Genomic DNA, 17,190 nt, shown 5'->3' on the forward strand with positions numbered 1-17,190 from the left:
ACAATGCAGGGTTCAACATGCATGCAATAATCTAAGGCTCTAGGGGTAGCCCAGATGACCCAATTATGTTGGACTTGGCTTTGAGAGAAGCTCAGAGCCAAGACTTGTAGTCCATCTTAGCCGTTGGTACTAAACTTATAGAAGCCCAAAGATTGGTCGAAGCGTACTCACAGATGGCTGAGTCTAAGCATGACAATTGAGGCCATTCCCAATTCTGAAGTCCCCGAAAAAACAGATGAAGTCGGGAATGTCAGTGTACGAGAGTCAAGCTTGGAGTGTTGCTCATGTCAGATTTCTGTACCCAAATATAACATCTCTCATTTACATGCTGCCGTGTTATCCCCTCAAATGCATGTGTAAATCCCTTCTGATACAAACTCAAAAACGCCCTGGCCTAACACGAACCCCTGATCGGCTTGTCAATCCCGAACAAGACCCTTTTCTCACGAGATGTCAGGTATTCAAGCACAGACCCCCCCTTCTCCCCATTCATTATTATTTACGTATAAGCAACAAGGCACCAAATTAATTCTCGCATCTTGCCGAGGAACCGCAGCCGCGTAATCTGCCCACGGCAACACGGCTTGCCCAAGTGGAGCAATCTGTGCTGCTCCGCCTCAGCTACCCCGGACCGAATCTTACGAGTTGACCACTGACGAGACTAGACGCGCTTCTAGGCCCGCGACTAGAAGGATTTCGGCATTTTTCGTATGGAGGCGTCTACGATAGAACCAATCCCAGGGTGTTGAGTATTGACTGCTTTGCCTCGCTTGAGAAGCGCTGGCTTGCTCGTATTGGGCTTGTTTGCTCCTTACTCCGTTCGTCGGTTTGAGCGGCGTGGGCAACGCAACTTTCCTCTTTAGTAGGCGACTTTGCGTCAGTGAGGCACAAATGATGCGAGGATAAATACAGAATCATGGCCTCTTCTCCGCAGTTTGACAATTCATTTCTCTTGTACACTTTTTGCTTAATTAATTGCTTTCGTTTGTATTCTCCGCTCGCTATAATGTCTGAGTCAGCCCATCATGCCCATCGGGTTTTCGTCCCCAAGATCCAAACTATCGAAAACAACCCTCTTTCACACCTTCTACCATACGGCTCCTTAATACTTGCTACCAGCATCATCTGCATTGTTCTCCTTACCAACTGCCTCGAGCGATGGATCCTACCGGCTGTTTACAAAGACATCTGCCAAACATTCGAACGAACAAAAGACGAAAGGCGACGGCGGTCTTTTGTCTACTTCCACGTCGGCAGCATCATTCTTTTTTGCGTTCTCTGCAGTGGATGCTATCCTATGGTGTACTTCCTCATCGGCGACGCCAAATTCTCTACACCATTTACCAAAGGCAGCTCTGTCACGATCGGAGACAGCCTGCTTGTTCTTTCCGAAGTCTACAGTTCATATTACATCTTCGAAATATGCTTTCGCACCAAGTTCGCGAGCCCTCTCAGCATTGCGCACCATACTGGACTACTTGTCATCACACAGACAGCGTTGAGTCTTTTTGCCGATCACGACAAGCATCGCGAAGCTACACTGGAGTTCTACATGTGCATGGTCTGGGGTTAGTCAATCAAGGCTCCGTAGTCTCGCGAGTTGAAATATGCTGACAATGCTTTTACCTAGGCACATTCGATGTAATCGTCGAGCTCCCTATCTTCCTCATGATGATCGTGTGGCGAATCAAGCGCCACAACACTCTATTGCTGTCCCGCATGGCCTACACGTGCTGTGTCTGGCAAGTTACAGGGGCTATAACCGAGGTCGCCGTTACGATATATCTCCTCAACCGGTCGTGGCATCGCTGGGGTCTCGAGTGGCGCATCATTACACCCCTGGTGTTCTCATTGTGGATCACAACCCAGCTCTACGGAGCCTCTCGACTATATCAGATGGGACGTGGTGAGCGGCAAAAGCTGAAAGCCAAGGACGAGTTGGCCTTGACGCAGGAGGAAAGCGTATGATTGGACTCAAGACAACTTTCTTTTCACATAGATTTGGATTTCACAGTCACATAGCATTGCTAGCCGAATACATATACCCAGTATTTTGATACACTCTATGCTGCACAAAGCTTCATGGGGCATTGTCTCCTTCTAAGTTCTCTCGGCTGATTTAAGCTCTCAGCCACCTCCTTCAAGTACCAGGCGATGACTTCTTCAGCGCTCTGCCCACCATATCAACGATCTCTTCTGTAGCTTTACTGTCCACAAACTCGAGTACATCGGCAATCTTTTCCCCGCTCTCATTCATGGTCATCAGAAACATGTACTCTCCCCGCTTCGTCCATTCTTCTTCATCATCGCTGTCCCTCAATTGTCTATGAAAATTGGTCTCCGAGGCTGCCCATATGAGGACCTGTCGTAGGGACGGATTGGGCCACATCTGCTTGATGATGACAGTGAACGAAGACATGACCTCTCCGACCTGATTCAGTCGAGCGATCAAGCCATAGCGATCCATAGACCCAGGAAGGTTGGCCGACGCTGGCGCAAATCTGTGGCTATACTCGTCGCTGAGGATGCGTGACAGGGCTTCCGTGTCTAGTGTTCTAAAAACATCGATGTACGCTGTTGCGGTCGCAATCAGAGTCGATATATCCAGCACGGGCATAGGCTCGTCTGTAGGAGACATGGCGGTAGAAGTGATGAGGGTTAGAAGAGTAAAGAGTCCGCGTGCGGCGAGGAGGGCATTTGAGGGACGTATATGTAGTCAATTCCGATGGTCTTGCAATGTACTTATCCCAAGCCAATTGTATGGAAATCCTTAACGAATGACCATATACAAATACTCTACAGGGCGCCGCCGGACTTAGGACTTGTGAATAGCCGGTGATCCTGGCAAAATCCCTGTCTCGACCGAAAGACTCCCAGAGCGGACAAACAATGTTCGGACTGGCAACGAAGCGACGGCCAAAAGGAGGCAAAAGAGATTGAGGACATCTTATCTAAGTGATGGAAAGACTTATGTGAATTTAGTATATCTCACTAGGGTCTTAGAACGATTTATAGTGGCGTCCTGATTCAATGTCAAAGGCTTTCTTGTTTCGTGAGGAAGTCCACCTGCGGAGCGCCAAGATTAGAAGACCGAAGCTCGGCCGAATCGCCGCCACTGCGACTGCAAGCTGCAAGATGCCTACGCTACTAGATTAAGGTCAAAGTAATGGCTTTCTTGTCACAAAGACGCGCGCCAGAAACCGGAGGAGACTCTTTATCTTGTCCCTCTTTGTAGTACTTCAGAGACTCTGTGAATCCAATCCTCGTCAAGTAGTACTTCTCGTCCAAAGTACAGATCAAGCAAGCTCCAGGACGTGGCCCTTCTCCTTCAGATTCCGCCTCCGAAAGCATGACGACCTGAACGTCTATAGACTCTGTGATAGGCTCTTTAGTTGCCTGGCTTTCGTCTAGCCAGACTAGATCAGACTTTTCTGCGCCATCGAGCAGCAGAAACGCGCATCTCTCCTTCAGAGGATCGACAGTGTAACCACCGAAAGCGCCAGTCTGTTGATAGTTGCTAAAATCATGCCCGCAGTTTGGGAATAGTTTCCCGTGTCCGACCCTGGCTTTGATCTGAAGATACCCGTTATCGTATCGACCAAACGGAGTCCCATCGGGGCTTTGACCCTCCATAGCCACAGGCTCTGCGACGATCTTGTCACCTAGAGTTCCTGCTATGCTGAAATGGCCATAATCAATCGCTGAATCCTGACTAGCCCATGACCAAGATGGCGCGCGATACTTGGCCGCTTTATTGCCTGGCCCACCGCGCTTCCAGCAGAGACTTTTGACGAGCTCGTCATCGTCTTCGCACCAATGGCCGGCCATGTAGCCAAACGGGTGAATTCTGTCGAGGGCTTTGGCCATTCCACTAATGGCAAGGAGTTTGTCATCAATGAATGTCAAAGATCGATGCGAGTAGTCTCCCCCAACAAGGTGAACATACCAGTAGCGCAGCATCTGTTTGAGTTCTTTCTTCTTCGCTTCCTCGTTCTCCGCAGATTTAATCCGATGCGCTATCTTTGCGATGTTCACATTACGACCTATTGAGTAAAGCTCGTCCTCGCTTTCGTGGATTCCGTGTAAACACTCCCAATAGAGTTGGTCGTCGGCGTAGTGAATGATGCGTGGTGACAATATTCGCTCTTGCATGGTCCATCCTCTATCACGGAGCGCGCAGTGGCTTAGAAGATCACCCATATCTCGCAGATTGGTAGCCGAGCGATCGATTCTTGTCTCTTGATCTGGGAACAGAAAGATCGAGCTGTCTTCGTTGGTTGAGAGTTTGCTGCATATCTTCATGCTGTCCTTGTCATTGAGAATGGAAGAAGACCTCTCGTTGTGTAACCCTGCCTTGGCGTCTTGGCTCGAGTCAGCAGAGATAGTGACAAGGGCATTCTGGTAAATGGAAGCCATCTTGACGGCTTCCTTTGCCCAATCTTCCTTGTCATCTTGAACAATGCATAGACTGTCGATCCAAACCCATTTCAGGCCAAGATTTCTGACAACTTGAACAGTATCGGACAGCGTCTTGGGAAGCTCAGAAATATTGAACTCTGTCAGGCGCATGCCGAGGTTTTTGGTGGTAGTTTGTCATATAGCATCCAGGCCTCCCCATCTGTAACTCAAGGCGGCATACGACGAATATCCAACCGAGCCCGGGGCTATTTTGAGCTTGGTTCCACTGTCTGTATCGATGATCTCAGCAAGTCTCGCAGCGCGTTCTTCTTCAACAAGTGCGTCGCCTCGCGAGAGGCTCCTTTGCTGGTGTAAGAACTGGATGTCCTCGCATAATTGCAGCCGTTGTGCCTCTTTTTTCTGCAGCAACACGTCGAGTCCTTCTGACAGAAAAAGTGATTCAAATTCTTTGCTACTTCCATGTATCTTCGTGAGACATCCTTGAAGATCATTGTCGATAATGTGTGTACAATCTTCAAAGCAATCTTTGCTCAAAAGGCATTCCTTGAGCCACTCCAAAGCATGAACAGTTGAAGTCAAGCTAGAGGTGCTTTCTGGTAGTAGTCGAGCAGTCTCGGCGCCTGATCGCTGAGCAGGATCCCCAGAAAGTGTTCTCATCGTAAGCCAGGGAATGCTTCGTTCGTGCTCGCTGGGAGTTTCACAGTCGACGTCCGAAACCACTATGGTCAAGCCGCGTTTCGTGTGGTCATGTTGCCCATAAAAAGCTCGAGCCTGCTGGGTAGCGAGAAGCTTCTGATTGGATTCGGAAAGAGAGGATTTTGAGCTTTCCGAGCTCAGATGTCTCATTGCATGACGACAAGGTATGCTTCTCAAGTTGAGCGGTAAAAGAGGCTTCAAGCTGCCCAGTGCATGACGACACAGTTGGCATGTCCTCACAGACTTGTAGAGATCGAGCAAGTTCTTATGTAGTGCAAAACCCTGCTTGGAGACAAGTTCTTCGATGTTTATCCTGGCGCAGGTATCGCATAGAGACTGTTCCATGATGGATGAACTGAGGTAGATTTGCTGAAGCTGCGTTTGATCCGGTGATCTGAGTCGTGTATGAATCTTGAGAGAAGAACAGGTCAAAATATAGTTGAGCGATAATTGACTGTCTGATCCTTATGGGACGAGTTGTTCGCCGTAGGACTTAGTGTGAACCTGTCATCTTCAACATCAGCTCTACCCTTATGCAATTGGCCGGACAAGTTCTGTTAGGAGTGCCTAAGGCAGCAGCCCCGTATATCGGCCGGACCTTTTGTCTAGGTAGCCACAGCCAGTACATACCTTCCTCTCCCCTCTCTGGAGACCTAAACTCGAAAAGGAAGGATCGTCATCATAAGTGGTGCAAGGCTGACAACAGCACTAAGCTAGCCCCAGGAACAAGGGATAACGTATACGCGGTGGCCAAGCATATACTCTATTTAGCTTAGAGACAGTATATAGGGCCAGCTATAAGGTTTGGAACGGACCAAAAAGATTTGTATTGCCCCTTGTTGTTTCGAGTCCTATGTATTTCCCGAGCCTTTCACCGGGATAATCTTTCACCAGGCGGGTGAAGATTTTGTTGCCTTTTACCAGAGTGCCGTGATGTATCATTCACTGATCCATCCCAAGTAGGACTCTGTTGTGTATAGTCACAAGAAATCTCAGGTCCCAGCTGCTCGCATTATTCTGGGCCATAAGTCAGCCGTATTCGCTAGCGAGACGGAAAGAAATGCCAGCATCATCGGCCCATCAAGAGCAAATAATACCTTTTGTTCTGAGATCTAGACGATCAATTGGACTCAATCCATGTGAGATCTGTCGTTGGATGTCAACAGTCAATCGGTTTGGATCTGTTACATGCCATTGTAGGACTATCATAAGCTTGAGGTTTCATGTTTGTATAAGTCTTGAGCATCACCATACTGTTCCAAAGGAGTCAATTTGATTGACACATATCCATAGCTCCATGGGGCATGGTGTCTCCTGGTAGAGTTTGCCATTTCTGCCGCATAGGAATTACCGGATGGTTCGGAACATTGTGAATCAAGTCATGAGAGTGAAGCGTGATGAAAGGAAGAGGGTCTAATTACATTTGGAAGCCAGGATTGGCTCTCCGACCACATCCATGTCTGTAGACGTTTGTCGTCGCGCCAATTAATAGAAGTGATAGCAAATGTAAGTTGTACATCTTGCAACAACTTCATGTAACTTTGTAGAGCTTCTGATCTCTAGGGTTAAGATGGGACTTTTCAGTCTTTTGAGCATGCAAATTGACTGAAGCTCATCATTCCTGCTCCTAATTGCGACGAAAAGAACGGTGTCTCGGCAATGATTTGACTTACGTGATGATAAGTTGGAGTTTTGCGATGGGTAACGGGCATCGTCTGACGTTTTACTACACTTTGGTCTGTTTTATATGGCAGGGATGCTGCCAATCTTATCAGATATCTTCGCTAGGTAAGGAAAGGAAATGCTTAAATGCAGATGTAGCTAAGCGATCGCTAGGCTCCTCGCGACGCGCAGCAGTTGCCCCTCAATTCTGTCTCATATGGGTACCTTTGTTGTTCTTTACCTTTGTGGCCTTAAGGCTGAAGCCTCTTTTGACCCCTCAGCCTTATCACAGTCTCATATACCAGAACCTATTCACGTTATCAATGATCAAGATGTTGCCACCAGCTTTGGTCAGCGTGTATCGCGAGTACAAGAAGGATACCAATTCAATCGCATCTTGGCTTGCCTCAGCCGCTAAAGAATGCGAATATCCCGCTGACCTACTGTCTAATTCACCTGATCCAAAGCAACCAGCCCCTCGACTGAGGGGCAAAACCAGAGCAGAAGCTAAGAAGAAGGCGAAAGTTACCCCTCAGGAAAGCACACCACAGAATGAAGGACCTCGATACATCATTGAGATCAAGGACTTTGTTCCCCTGGCCGAATGCATCTCGGCTTACAAAAAGCCGGCTCTGTCTGTCCCGCGAACGTTCTTCTCTACACTCAACCGGGTCATTGAAGCGAGAACTGGTTTTAGCAGTGAATTGGACGCCTCCAACCAGAAGCAAGGTGACAAGTCGGATGCTAGACATTCCTACTTTGTGGGAATTCTTGAGAATGTCCGCGAAGTCCTCGAGCCATATTCAGATCCAGCTGTTTCTGGTTCCTCAAAAGAGGCTGAGACCTTGACAAACAAGTTCAAGGAATTGAAAGTCTACCACCCATCAGAGAAGTTTCTTAACGCAAAAGACATTGAAAGACCTGGACCAGCAAATAATGACGACGTTATCTACGAGGCCGATGCAGGGGACTCAGCCGACGAGGCCTTTTTTTGTATACAAGCTGCTGTGCGAGGACTTAAACGATATTAGAGAATTTATCACCTATATTTGGGAAATGCATGTTGAAGCGTAGGACGGTGGAGATAGCCTTGACCCAAGCGTGGTGGCGGTTGTTACCAATACAGCCATCGAGTTTGGTTTGGCCCTTGCAGAGGACGCAAAGCCCTTGTTCGAAAAGCATGGTGGGATTGGGGCCATGGTTGAACAACTCTTGAGTGGCTTCCTAATCGATCAGGAGGTAGACATGAGCAAATTTCGGGAGCAGGTCGCAAAAGGATCCGTCGATGAGAAGGTATATACGGTCATGTCGCACTGCTGCTTCAAACACGCCTTTCGATCGAGACCCTCGCCCAAGTTCCGTGGAGGGGGTCCGCCGGAATATATCCAGACGGGACCTTTGGTGTTCTTAATCCTCACACAGATTGGGAAGATAAAAGTATGAGCCAAAAGTTGACGGAGGAGCAGGTGATTATTGCCGAGCTCTGGACGGAAGCCATGGCACTTGTCTATCAGGTGCCAGACTACCCGTTCTCTGACGAATTCATTCGAGGCGTCAAGGAGTTCAAGGAGACAAAATAAGTCCCGCTCAGCGTCATATTCGCAGGTCAAGTAATTCTCGATGTATGCAAAGTCATCGGCAGTTACGCAGAGTCTTCAGTCGACACTCTTCAAAGGACATAAAAAGCCCCCACTGGTCATCTCGCGATAGAAAATGGGTGAAGGACACGCAAGAGGACTTCGACTGGCTTCTAGACGACCCCTTGCTCAGAATAAAGAAAATGGCGGTTGATAAGAGCCCGGACCGCCAAGAGGGGTTGAAATACCTCGCACGGGTTGAGAAATACCGGATCCTAAAGAGGTCTCCCATTCTCGCTGGTCTGGCTTTGTACTATCATCGTGCGGAAATGCACGAAGTCGGCCTGAGAGTTACTAATCAGTGGGGCTCTATAATCCTGCCTGCACACCTGGAGAATGCTATCAGGGAGGAAGGTCTCACCAAAACTTGGTGGCTAGATATGGACACCCTATTCGAGATTTTCGGCGACGAAGCTTTCTTCGTTGGAGGGAAGCCGCATATGCGTTCTGACTATGTCAATCGTTTGATGCTGCAGGTTGGCATCTCTGCATCTACCTTGAGCAAGAATAAGGGCAAGGGCAAGAAGATGGCTCTCGAGGATTTCTCACGAGCAGGTCCACGATTTCTGACAACCCGTGCACTAATCCACAAAGGCCTTCAAGACCGATACCATCGAAATGCCAAACGAATGAACTGGACTATGGAGACCATTAGCGAAGTCCTCTCAAGGGGGGAGTCGAAAGGCAAAGGCAGGGGTCGAGATGGAGGTAAAGGCAAAGAAAAGGATACCTCATTGACAGCAGACGACAAAACACGCATTAAGCCAGCTGACATATTAGCGTCACTCGACAATGCTCTGAGCGCTGAGGTAAATGAGCTTGCATTCCCATACCTAAGCTTACCTTGAGAAGCTGCACCGTGGGCAAGTCCTCAGCAAAGCAACCCGACTGATGTATGTGCTTTCTGGTCGTGACTACACCATCCCAAAGGGTGCCACCGTGTTAATTCAATCATTTGGAGAGTATTTGTAATTGCGGCTCGAGCCATGAGGGGTTCCAGGAGGAGGCAGCGAATGCAGAGAGTCAAATACCTTGATTCTGTAGATAGTTTTCGCTGTAGAATCATTATCTCAATAGTTAAAAGAACATGAAAAATGTAGTGCGCTCCATAGGCTTTTTGCAAGCCACCAGCCCTGACTCGCACGCTAATTATGAACCAAATAGACCTGGATATGCGAGAGTACTGCAAAGCTAGCTGTAGCAGCCATGTACCTAGGCAGTGTGTGGCGAAGGCCTTTTGTACGTCCTCAAAGTCTTCTTCAAGAACTGTAGCCTTTGAAAGAGGACCCGAGAACCCGCAGTTGACGAACACGGCATCCAATCTCCCGTTGAACTGGCTCTTGACAGTTGAAGCAATATTGGCTACGCTCTCATTGGAGGTGATGTCGCACACCACAGAGGTAACCTTGATCAATGCATTAATATCGCCGATCTCCGTGGCTGTTGCCTCCAAAGTCTTTTGCGATCGAGCAGCAATGATCATGCCCGCAACACCGGCTTGAGCAAAAGACCTTGCCAGTCCGGAACCTGCAGCTCCTCCAGCGCCGATTATGCACACGACAAAGCCCTCTGGCAGTTTTGCCTTCCTCGGGTTAATGGCATCATATGGCTTGTCGTGTTTTGTCTCGACAAAATCTCTAACTTGCTGGGCATTTGTCAGACTTGGAGTAGACATAGCTTTGTAGTTGGTACTGGAAAAGGATTCGCCGTTTGAAGAAGCGCCAGTGGATTTTACTCGGGTTGTAAGGAATGATAAACAAAGACTGGTTTCGTGATTGCATCTCTTCAAGTCTTTTTGTGGTGAAGTGGACGCTGTTATACCCCCATGATCCCGGATTTTGCTATTAATCCCGGAGTTGATTAATTTGGCTCGTTAGCGCTGTTGCTGTATGTCAGATGAGACGTGGGCGATCAACATGCGGCTTGAGGCTGGGGGCACGGATTTATCTTATCTCCGACTAGAGAACTTAGATCAGCTATAGGTAGTTTCTATAGATGGCCAATCTATGGGGAAAGAAAACTCAGGGCCTCGATCATAAATGACAAAGTTTAGCCTAAATTTAGGATGCCTTTTGCTTAGTTATGTTATTGCATATCAACGCCAATGTTTTTCTTGCTCATGAGGTCAATGCCAGTCTCTAAATGATGCCATATATCTGGCGGCAGAGTATTTTATAGTCACTTAAAGAGTAGTAAGAATGTAGATAGAAGATCTTATAGATAGCCATAGTAAGATATTTAGGAATTAATTTGACAGACGATTGACAATAATATTTTGCTGGTAATCCTGTTATGTCCCAAAGGTAACGTTTTATAGCATTGGGGATTGTCAAACTACTTGAGCTGTCGCGTCTTATTCCTGAATACAAGAACATCCCGTTCTTCTATGTCTCCCAATGGACAGGAGCGTTGTCTTCGCTGTAGTACAATGTCAGAAGAAGCTAAGCATATGCAGTCTTCGCTCCTTGGTCTCCATCTTCGAAACAGTATCCATCTCTGCCCGCTTAAGTGCAAGGAACCAATCGATATACCCTTGACCGAGAACACCATCTGCCCAAACTCTGTCATCTTCCAGCTCCTTTAGTGCAACCTCGAGAGACGTCGGTAGAAGCTTGGCCAGTCCCATTTTCTCCCTATCTTCTTCGGAATACATCAATGTGAATTCTAAGCGACTTAGCAAACATCAGCTATCTCGGCTTCGGTAGGCATACCTGTCGCGTTTCTAATTGTAAGCGGCTTGAAGTCGAGTGCGGCACCAATGATTCCTGCGACCATGGCATAGGAATTCGAGGTGGCGTCATTGACACGGATCTCCCAGTGATTCTTGGTGACTTTTCTAACGGGCATGTCTCGATTATTATCACCCCAGCCTACAAGACCACCGGTACACATTCTCCCGATATTGACTCTCTCATAAGAGTCAATCTGGCACATGCCCAATGCCATGAGCGCAGGTATATGGCTCAATATGCCTGCCAGAGTGTCATCAGGGTTCCAGTCTTGATTCTCCTCCGTCGGGGCTGCCGAGATGTGAATGTGCTGTCCGCTCTTCTGACCCTGTTCTCCGTCGTACGGTGTCGGATAAAAAGTGGCAAGAATTCCATACTTGTGTGCCACGTTCTGGATTAGCTCTTTGGCATAATAATAGGTGTCCACGGCTTCGATAGGAGGAAGAGGAGGGAGGGCAACTTCATAGGCCGATGTACCGTACTCTTTTATCACTTGCTCAACTTCAATCCCTGCTTCACCAAAGGCAACAATAATTTCATTCAGTATAGGCCAGACTTTGGACCGGAGAGTGCCGAAAGTACCAGCCACTCCCGGCTTTGCAGGCTCAGCGGCTTCAAGGGTCCCTGGAACGAGAAAGCAGAACTCCAACTCAATGCCAACAAGGAACTTCAAACCGCAAGACTCTTCAGCTTTTTGAACAATGTTTCTCAAGAGGAGCCGGGCATCAGTATTCTGAAATTCCACAGTGCCAACGCAATGAGCCGCGTTGCCGATTCCGGATGCATCATGCTTCATAGTTCGGATCGAGGAGACATCAGGGTGTATCTTGCCCTTCCCGTTGAAAAGAGCGAATAATTGAGGGATAAACTCAGCGGTTGTAGGTACCAGTGTATCCAACGGGGCGCAATCAAGGTGACTACCAGATCTCACAAGGTTCTTGAATCGTGAAGCAGGGAGTAATCTTGTTCTCGAAATTCCACAAATATCAACCCATTGCAATATAATGATTTGCACTGAGGGATTCTGCTTGAATAATTCCTGAAGTGATCGTGTAGCAAGGTCTGCGTGAGTCTCTTCGTGAATACTAGTTGACATGATAAGAAAAAGGCCAGAGTGAGATCGATGAAGAATTCAGAAAAAAGAACCTTGGACTATTTTCTGAGTTTTGAGCTGGCTGAAGACTTTAAATACCAATCCAATTCTCAAACCAGTGATCGAAAGAGATGGCGATGGAGTAAGCCACCATTCTGAAGCTGACCTGTGACCTTCCTATCTTGGACAGTAGGCTGAATCAGCCGGTAACACTTCGTGCCTTATCGAGTAAGCCCTAGACCTCCTTCATGCGGTCAGACGGCATGTTAATCGCATTGACACATCCTGGAGCTCCGGGATCCTAGGTAGTGCTTTTTCGCTGTTGCAGTAGTCCTCAAGGAGTGAAAGGTCCCCGGCTAGGGGAGGAAAGAAAACTTAGGACCTTTATCCTAAATCATGGAAGACCCAAGTAATTTGGTATAAATTAAGGATACCCTTTTTTAAGTTCATTTTAATACTTTGAATTAGGTTCTGATATTTTCTTACTCTCTCGAGCCCTGATCTTGAAACAGGATGAGCAAACAACCTTATCTAAACCCCCCTTGAAGATGACAATCACATCAAACAGAGGCTTTTGGTCTCTTAGCTACGAGAGTTCATATCTAGTACTTCCACTGTGCATCATGGAATGCGTCAGATCGTGGTGTACTCGGGATTCCGTTAGCTAACCAACTTCTCAAATGGGTAACAACGGGGTTACGAGTGATGCAGGCATTGCCGCTATGGAAGTATACAAGCAGCAAGATACATGGAGTCGAATATCGTGTTCACTCTTCGCCCTGTCGCCCATAACATAACCTGAGACTGATGTACAATTAAACAAGAAAATGAGGGTCATCTGCAAATCGTTATCGCATGGGGAATGTTGGTCAAGATGGCGTCCACAAGTCTTCTTCCAGGCACCCAGTTGCTATTACGACATATTGCACTACGGATTGTATCCAATTCGTTTATATTCAAAATCGTCATTCCTCTTTGTTCAGTCGAAATTCTCACTCGACTGGACCATCGTCTGTTGGCTCTTGTCGACCTTGGTCTCTCTGTGACAGATCGGAAGCACCAGCCAGCTCGGAACCAATAACATATCTTGTCTTGCGGAAGACACTCTGCACCAAAGTCTCATGATCCTCCTTCCACTTCTTGTAGTTAGCCCAACCGACCTGCAACTGCAGGGAGTAGTCGGCGCTCTTGACCTTGCTCTTGTAGCTAGGATCATACTCATCCGGATTCTTGGGGTTGACGCCCTCGTCGAATGGTACACCTCCCATGACGTTTCGGAAGTAGAGCATCACATCGCTGAAGGTGTTGCCTGGCTTTGGCTGGGGAGAAGGCGTCATAGTCAGTGGCGGTACCATGCCGTAGACTTGCTTCACGCCGTCCTTGACCTTGCCATTGTACATGGGATGGGAGGTTGAGGTTGAGTGACAAGAGGCACATGCCGAGATGAAGTTGTCGGCTGGGCCGTTCATACGGCCATTCCATCCCCATGAGGGTCGTGTGCCACCCTCTCGCTTTCGAATCTTCTCTGCTTCCTTGTTGATATAGCACTCTCGCGGCTTAGCTACGTGTCCCTCAGCCTTGGTCTCCTCGTAGACCTTGTTCGATAAACCAATGATCATTACCCCACTGGAGACCAACAAGAGTGAGTCTGTCCCAGGGCTGAGAATTGATAACGAGGTTAGCATAAGCAAATTGTCCTTGGCTATTGGGGGTGTACTCACGCCTTTTCCAGGATGGTCTTTGTTATACATGAAGGTGCCAAAGACCCATCCAATTGGTGAGCGCTTATCGACGACAGCAAAGTCGACCTGGATTAGACGAAGTGGCGATGCGAAGTCATTTCGATCTCTGCCGTTGTTGGTTGACTTGGAAATGACCTGTGAGTCTTGTTAGAGATTACAGTCCTAGTGTCATGGTCAACACAACTCACTGCATCCATCGTTGGGGCCCCATCTTGAATGGGCATCTGCTCAGGTGTCGAGTTGTTCAATAAAATCTTTCCAATGTCAGTCATGATGTTCCGCCACTTCAGAGTGTTGTCCTACCTTGAAAACACATGTTCCTACGGGAAACTCTTTGTTCTGAGAGAAGTCAGGGTTATCGGGGTCCTTCCACATATCGCCAAAAACAGTGGCACCTGGGAAAATGTTAGATCAAGACTGGTTACAGTATGATTAGATGTACCAGTAGCATTGTAAAATCCAACTGCCCAATTTTGTAGGGCCACATTTTGTGTCTTAGCAAACTCCCCGGGAGGTGTCGCTCTCTCGAATGTGAAGCCATTGATGGGTTCACGCTCGGTACACGACGATTTTGGGTCTGGGTCCCGATAATGCATCCAAGGTGCGTGGTACCAGTCTCGGACTGTGTTCTCATTGAGTCGAAACCCTTTCTCGACATTGCCATCAAAACAATACTCTCTGATGGCCTCAGCAAACTTCTCAGGTTCCTTCTCGTAGTCGTATTTGAACCACGGCGCATCCTTGCCCTCAAAGTCACCAGGTAATCCGGGGGCAGGGATCAATGGGGAGGGTGCATGGGGTAGTGAATCATCCTTCTGTGCCTTGAGGCTCGCCTTGAGAATGTCCGAGGTTGGATAGTCATTGCGGATTTGCCACGGGCTATAGCCAACAGGAGTTGGATGAATGGAGGAGGTATGGAACTGTACTTGTGCCTCAGTAGCCTGCAGCTTCTCACTTTCTGTCTGAATCAGTGATCCAGCGAGGCCTGTTCCTCCAAGCGCTGCGCCGCCAGCCAATATCTGGCGCCCAGTGATGCCCGCCAAAAGTCGGAAGGCCATATTTCTGGTTGGAAAAAGAAGAAAATAGAGAAACAGATAATCAGCGAAAGAAGACGGTCGCTTGTGCAGAAAGATGGCTCTTAAGTGCCCAACCCCTACAGTGATGGCTTTGATAGAGACCTGCCTAGACCCCAGCCGCTGTGACAAGCTAAGACCAGGCTGGCGATGGCGGAGCTGAACATCCCCGCCAGCTGTTGCTATCACTCCCAATAGCAGTATTAATTAGCGATATCTCAGTGGCTCGGCCCGTCCCCATGAATTCAAAGCCGTTCTGGACCCAGGAACTATCCCTTGTGGCGGAAACGTGGCTCGCTGACCTTCGATAAATCACCGCCGTTTGTGTCTAGGGAGGTTCCAGGGGTCTTATAGCGCTGAATCCGATTGGTGGTACAAGTGCAGCTGAACTGATATCACATTTTTAGTGTGTCCAAGATGACTTTAGGCGAAATGTCATTGGCCAGAAGCCGACAGTAGACGAACTACTTCCAATAGCCATGTCAATAGTTCAGTCGCCTTGTTACACCAGAGTTTCTTTCCATATCAATGCACACGTATGCTTAATCTCATTAATGTATGGGTGTTAACATTTTTGGTACTTATGAACTGGGTTGTATGCCTCAGCATGCATATGGAACACGATTTCTCTGAAATCTTCCACTGTCAGCAGGTTTCACCACCCGCCGTGCAATGTATGTCAATAAGGAAGCGAGAGGTAAGATGCACAGTCAATACCTCCGGACGAAAACGCATCGTAGTAGCAGATGCATGTAGGAGGGTTTTCAGTGAGAGAACAAAGGAGAGGTTGGCCAATGCGGTTGTTTACAACCCATTGTTCTTTGTTCAGGCGCGTATCACTTCGTCAGTGTCAGAGGTGAATCAGACAAAGGACTTTTGTTCCAGTCCATAGGTCAATGATGGAGCCGTCACGGACGAAATTTCTGCCATAAAGTCAAGGTGAATATTCTGAACCAACAAGCTCAGCCTCTTCACGCATTGTTCCCAGGTATAAAATCCCTCGGCTTCGCCCCCTTCTTGGCAGCGTCATCAATCCCATCGGTAATGTTATCATCCCAAGTGCTCTCTCAATTCACCAGTTTATTGGCAAGTATCCAGCCTCCGGTCACATTAAGAGCTACCAACGCATTTCCGGGCAACAATAACATCAGCTTAACCCCAGGTGCCTCATCTCACTCGCCACCATGAACCCATCTCCTCAATTTCCCGTTCTTCCCTCAGTTCCTGAGTCGCCCTCTGCAGCTAAGCCGGAGGACTATCGTAACCCTCTTGGCCAAGATCCTCATATCCATGAGTGTGGAAAAGGTATTCGCTGCAGGTGCCAGGGTTGTGATGGCTGTACTGGAAAGATATATTGCATATCCAGCCTCCAGTGTTACGATTGCTATTGCAACTGCCCCGTTTAGATATTTTCGGGGGCTTGAGATGAGGTTGCTTATTTTATCTCTTTTGCATTCTTGCTAACGCAAGTTCGCCACAACGCGCGTAGGCAATATTCGCCGATATAAGTTCTCATGCTTTCATTTTGAAGTAAAGCTTTGCGGTTTGGTGTGTTATGCAATGCAGAGTTCAAGGTGAAGCGGATCAGAGGCCTGGCAGATAGCTGAACAGGTCAGGGAGAATCAAAGAAGCACTTACAAAACATATCCATTAGCTCCTTTGACTGGTTTGCGATTATGTGATGTCAAGGCCGTAGACCGTACACCAAGTTTCCATCTTTCATTTAAACCTTTTTTCCAAACACTTGGTCATGCAGGAGAAGGAAAAGTAAGTTGGTGTCAGCATCAGGAACCTTATAGAGAATGATGTCCACTCCACGTCCTAGACTACATAAGATATGGATAAGCTTTGACCAATATCGCGATATAATAAAATATTGATGGAGAATGTGTGTCCTATATATGAGAAACTTCTCCAACAGATTCAAAGGATGTTGCTGAGTTTGTTCCCGCAAATATGCAGCCGGGTAACTATAGGAGCCGAAGAGCCTCTGTACTAACTCGAGTAAGCGTACTGGTAGGTGAATATTAAAAGATGTACGAAACAAAAAGACTCTTGGGGGCTCAAAATTGGTATTACAGCTGCGAAGCACATATTGGTGCTGAAACAAGATGTATTTATTCTATATCCTGCGATGTA

At 47.7% G+C, this 17,190-nt stretch overlaps 9 protein-coding genes across 9 annotated transcripts; 3 read left to right on the forward strand and 6 right to left on the reverse strand.

Moving 5' to 3' along the window:
• Nucleotides 1-916: 916 nt before the first annotated feature.
• FMAN_06451 (uncharacterized protein) lies at nucleotides 917-1,968 on the forward strand (the record flags this gene model as incomplete). The annotated part of the gene is made up of 2 exons (XM_041826766.1): nucleotides 917-1,568; nucleotides 1,631-1,968. 2 exons carry the CDS (start codon nucleotides 917-919, stop codon nucleotides 1,966-1,968), a joined length of 990 nt encoding a protein of 329 aa, XP_041677796.1.
• A 172-nt stretch (nucleotides 1,969-2,140) lies between these two features.
• FMAN_06450 (uncharacterized protein) lies at nucleotides 2,141-2,638 on the reverse strand (the record flags this gene model as incomplete). Its single annotated transcript, XM_041826767.1, has 1 exon — nucleotides 2,141-2,638. One exon carries the CDS (start codon nucleotides 2,636-2,638, stop codon nucleotides 2,141-2,143), a length of 498 nt encoding a protein of 165 aa, XP_041677797.1.
• A 509-nt stretch (nucleotides 2,639-3,147) lies between these two features.
• Nucleotides 3,148-4,569, reverse strand: FMAN_06449 (uncharacterized protein; the record flags this gene model as incomplete). Its single annotated transcript, XM_041826768.1, has 1 exon — nucleotides 3,148-4,569. The coding sequence occupies one exon, from the start codon at nucleotides 4,567-4,569 to the stop codon at nucleotides 3,148-3,150; it is 1,422 nt and encodes a 473-aa protein (XP_041677798.1).
• A 24-nt stretch (nucleotides 4,570-4,593) lies between these two features.
• On the reverse strand, nucleotides 4,594-5,460 carry FMAN_06448 (uncharacterized protein; the record flags this gene model as incomplete). The annotated part of the gene is made up of 1 exon (XM_041826769.1): nucleotides 4,594-5,460. The coding sequence occupies one exon, from the start codon at nucleotides 5,458-5,460 to the stop codon at nucleotides 4,594-4,596; it is 867 nt and encodes a 288-aa protein (XP_041677799.1).
• A 1,649-nt stretch (nucleotides 5,461-7,109) lies between these two features.
• FMAN_06447 (uncharacterized protein) lies at nucleotides 7,110-8,357 on the forward strand (the record flags this gene model as incomplete). Its single annotated transcript, XM_041826770.1, has 3 exons — nucleotides 7,110-7,784; nucleotides 7,852-8,146; nucleotides 8,200-8,357. 3 exons carry the CDS (start codon nucleotides 7,110-7,112, stop codon nucleotides 8,355-8,357), a joined length of 1,128 nt encoding a protein of 375 aa, XP_041677800.1.
• Nucleotides 8,358-8,557: 200 nt separating this feature from the next.
• FMAN_06446 (uncharacterized protein) lies at nucleotides 8,558-9,262 on the forward strand (the record flags this gene model as incomplete). Its single annotated transcript, XM_041826771.1, has 1 exon — nucleotides 8,558-9,262. The coding sequence occupies one exon, from the start codon at nucleotides 8,558-8,560 to the stop codon at nucleotides 9,260-9,262; it is 705 nt and encodes a 234-aa protein (XP_041677801.1).
• Nucleotides 9,263-9,285: 23 nt separating this feature from the next.
• On the reverse strand, nucleotides 9,286-10,089 carry FMAN_06445 (uncharacterized protein; the record flags this gene model as incomplete). Its single annotated transcript, XM_041826772.1, has 1 exon — nucleotides 9,286-10,089. The coding sequence occupies one exon, from the start codon at nucleotides 10,087-10,089 to the stop codon at nucleotides 9,286-9,288; it is 804 nt and encodes a 267-aa protein (XP_041677802.1).
• Nucleotides 10,090-10,845: 756 nt separating this feature from the next.
• On the reverse strand, nucleotides 10,846-12,239 carry FMAN_06444 (uncharacterized protein; the record flags this gene model as incomplete). The annotated part of the gene is made up of 2 exons (XM_041826773.1): nucleotides 10,846-11,078; nucleotides 11,126-12,239. The coding sequence occupies 2 exons, from the start codon at nucleotides 12,237-12,239 to the stop codon at nucleotides 10,846-10,848; spliced, it is 1,347 nt and encodes a 448-aa protein (XP_041677803.1).
• A 989-nt stretch (nucleotides 12,240-13,228) lies between these two features.
• FMAN_06443 (uncharacterized protein) lies at nucleotides 13,229-15,036 on the reverse strand (the record flags this gene model as incomplete). The annotated part of the gene is made up of 4 exons (XM_041826774.1): nucleotides 13,229-14,113; nucleotides 14,167-14,232; nucleotides 14,282-14,373; nucleotides 14,421-15,036. 4 exons carry the CDS (start codon nucleotides 15,034-15,036, stop codon nucleotides 13,229-13,231), a joined length of 1,659 nt encoding a protein of 552 aa, XP_041677804.1.
• Between the last annotated feature and the right edge of the window lie 2,154 nt (nucleotides 15,037-17,190).

This window comes from Fusarium mangiferae (genome assembly GCF_900044065.1).
Source record: "Fusarium mangiferae strain MRC7560 genome assembly, contig: FMAN_scaffold002, whole genome shotgun sequence".
NCBI classification, from domain to species: domain Eukaryota; kingdom Fungi; phylum Ascomycota; class Sordariomycetes; order Hypocreales; family Nectriaceae; genus Fusarium; species Fusarium mangiferae.